Source organism: Gekko japonicus, unplaced genomic scaffold, assembly GCF_001447785.1.
Source record: "Gekko japonicus isolate JY-2015 unplaced genomic scaffold, Gekko_japonicus_V1.1 scaffold7980, whole genome shotgun sequence".
NCBI lineage: Eukaryota > Metazoa > Chordata > Lepidosauria > Squamata > Gekkonidae > Gekko > Gekko japonicus.
Window position 1 is genome coordinate 605 of NW_015172254.1, and position 3,035 is coordinate 3,639.

Here is a 3,035-nt window from a genome sequence, read left to right on the forward strand (position 1 = left end):
AAACATGGTGATTTCTATGGTGTGCGGAATCAAGCAATAGAAGAAAAACTTATTGTCGGGCATTGTCCAGCACACGAATGGAAGGTATCCAGTCCCACCCTCTGCCAGTGGCTGGGAGGACCTGGAAACCCTACAGCAAGAGGTTTGAAGGACTACAAGGCTAATGGAAGGGGAAGGGATATCGTAAAGTGCTATGAATGGTGGAATATGAATGTTTTAACAGATAAATATTGGAGAATGATTTTAGAAGGTGCACGAGGTGAAGAGTCCATAGAAATCACATTGGATAACCTTAGTAATTGTGAAGCTGAAGGTTTTCTTTTTTTTAAAAAAAGCCAATATATTCAGTAGACTTTACAGTATCCATCTTCTTTCCTTTCTTGAAACAAGGGGAAGATTTGCGAAAGGTTGGGCATCTGCACGCAGATTGAATTCATCCGCTTCACAATGAATATCATGAAGCCCCGGCTGGATCCAAGTCTCTCTGCCAAAGACCTGCTTTTCGATGGAGTTCCCATCCGAGTTTACCAGCCTAAGGCGCCATATGCTGGCCGGAGGAAAGGAATGGTTCTCTTCCACGGGGGAGCTGGCTTGGTTGGAACTATCGGTGAGAGTTCAGAGAGTTCATAGCGTGTTTTGGACAGATTTTCAAGTTTATGGGATTTGAGTCAGTTTCATGTTTGCCATATTATTTTGGGGTCGGTGGAGAATGTGCTTAAGAAATCGCAAGCCTTCCATTTGGGGCAAACTGAGTACAAATGAAGAATTAGACAAAAATTAGAATCTGTTGGTCAGATTCTAATATTCCTGTTTTTGATTGTGCTTCCCCATTGTACAAGTAGGGTTGGCAGCTCTGGGTTGAGAAATGCGTGGAGATTTGGAGGGGTGGAACCGGAGGAGGGTAGGGTTTGGGGAAGGGAGGGGCTTCAATGGGGTATGACAACAAGGCATCTACCTTCAACGTTCTCCAGGTTCCACCTGGTCTCTGCCACCTGGAGATTATTTGTAATCCCACGAGATCCCCAGTCACCACCTGGAGGCTGGCAATCGTATTGATAATCAATGTATATCAGTGAATATATCCAAGCCCCTTTCAACTGCCTCATGCGGACATTTTCCTGTAAAATACATGCATTTAAAATATTATTTTTGTATCAGGCACTCTGCATTTTATATTACCCAAACAAATATTTCTGATTAGTTAGAACCAATGAACTCTGGTCGTGAAAGCTTTTGATAACACAATGTATCTAATTCTCAAAACCTGTGAAATTAAGCAGAAATTAAAAAAAGAAAAGAAACGTGCATCACCCTAATAAACCCAGGCCTTGGTTTAAATGAATCATTACATAAACTCGGTCATTTAGCTAATGCGTTGCTAAGCACAGACCCAAATCAAGATGTTTTCCACTGAGGTTGTAATTTCACATTGTAATGTCAGAAAAATCTTGGCTACATTTTTTAAAGTATTTATAATCCTGATAATTAATCTCTTGCCCCCGACTGCTCCTAAAATTTTAAGAGAATCTGCTAACGGTGTTTTCTGAATTCCTGTTCCAAACTTCTGAATTTCTGTTCCAAATTTTTTCATTTTTTTTTAGATTTCTATCAAGACAATAGCAATAGAATTGCCAAGGAGGCTGATGTAGTGCTTGTAGCTGTCAGGTAAGTGAATTCAACCAAGTATCGATAAACAAAAATGCACATTTGCATACACAATGGAACAAAGCGTCAGTCCAGTGGCACCTGTGCATGCACACTTCTTCATATATGCATACACAATGCTCATAATGACAGCTTGATTGGTGGAGGGAATTGTTGGCCAGAAGGAAATGAGATGCAAAACAGTACACATTGTACGTGTGTATAAGGCACCCCTGTGTGAATGTACTTGCTTTTCTATGATCTTTTTCCTCCAAAGATCCCAGTGTTATGTGATGGTCAGTATGTCAGACTAGGAAACACACATACACACACACACATCTCAGAAGCGCATCAGGAGATCTGATTAGCTTTGTAGCACAAAGATAAACGTACGACTGACGATCAGTTGTGTGTACCCAAGAAAATATTTTTAAACAATATGTTCCTTTTCAAAGGCATCCTACTAAACAGAGCTTCTGCCTGAAATGTTGAAGAGTTACTATTAGAGTTCCACGTGACCGCACTTCCTGATATTTTGTGGTTGGCTCCGCCTCTTGTGGAAGCCATTTTGTGATTTCGCCCACCATCCAGTGTCAGAATTTCAAAGGCTCCATAGGGTTGAAAAGGTTAGGGAGCCCTGGCCTAGCCGCTGCACCTCCCCCCCTCTCCCCCTTTTCTGTCGCTCTGTCCCTCCACCAATTCATCTGCCCATGCATTCATCAGCTTCCCACTCGGCATCAATTCCTCCATCCAATCCAATTCGCAAAGGAATCAAAGTAAACTAACCCTCTGCTTCTTTGTTATGGCTTTCTAGCTATGGCTTGTCTCCTGAGCACCCGTATCCCAGTCAGTACAAGCAATGCCTGGCAGCTACTGCACACTTCATGCGAAATGCGGAGGTCTATGGGGTAGATCCTTCTCAAATCATCATCTTTGGGGACAGTGCAGGAGGCAATTTCACTTCTGTCGTAGCTCAACAACTGACGAAGAGACCAGACCTCCCCAAACTACGGGCTCAAGCACTGATCTATGCTGGCGTTCAAGCAATGGACTTCAACCTGCCTTCCTACGTGCAGAATGCTACTATGCCGCTTTTGAGCCAGGAAACTGTGATAAAGTTTATCCTGCAGTATTTTATAAAGGACCCAGCTCTGAAAAGTGATATCCTGAAAGGCTCTCATGTGCCAGATGATTTTAGGCTGAAATACCGAAAGTGGGTGAGTCCCGACAACATTCCCGAGAAATTTATGCTCCTTACAAGCCCGAGGTTTACAAACAGTTTCCAGAGCTGCTGGAAGAAACCTTTTCTTCCATTTTTGCTGAAAACCACATCATCAAGCATCTCCCCGAAACTTTCATTGTGACCTGCGAGTACGACGTATTTCGAGACG

At 42.8% G+C, this 3,035-nt stretch overlaps 1 protein-coding gene across 1 annotated transcript; it reads left to right on the forward strand.

The window, feature by feature from the left end:
- Positions 1–390: 390 nt before the first annotated feature.
- LOC107118714 (arylacetamide deacetylase-like 4) lies at positions 391–3,008 on the forward strand (the record flags this gene model as incomplete). Its single annotated transcript, XM_015421069.1, has 3 exons — positions 391–607; positions 1,602–1,665; positions 2,459–3,008. Coding segments are annotated over 3 exons (831 nt in total), but the record flags the coding sequence as incomplete, so codon positions are not given.
- Between the last annotated feature and the right edge of the window lie 27 nt (positions 3,009–3,035).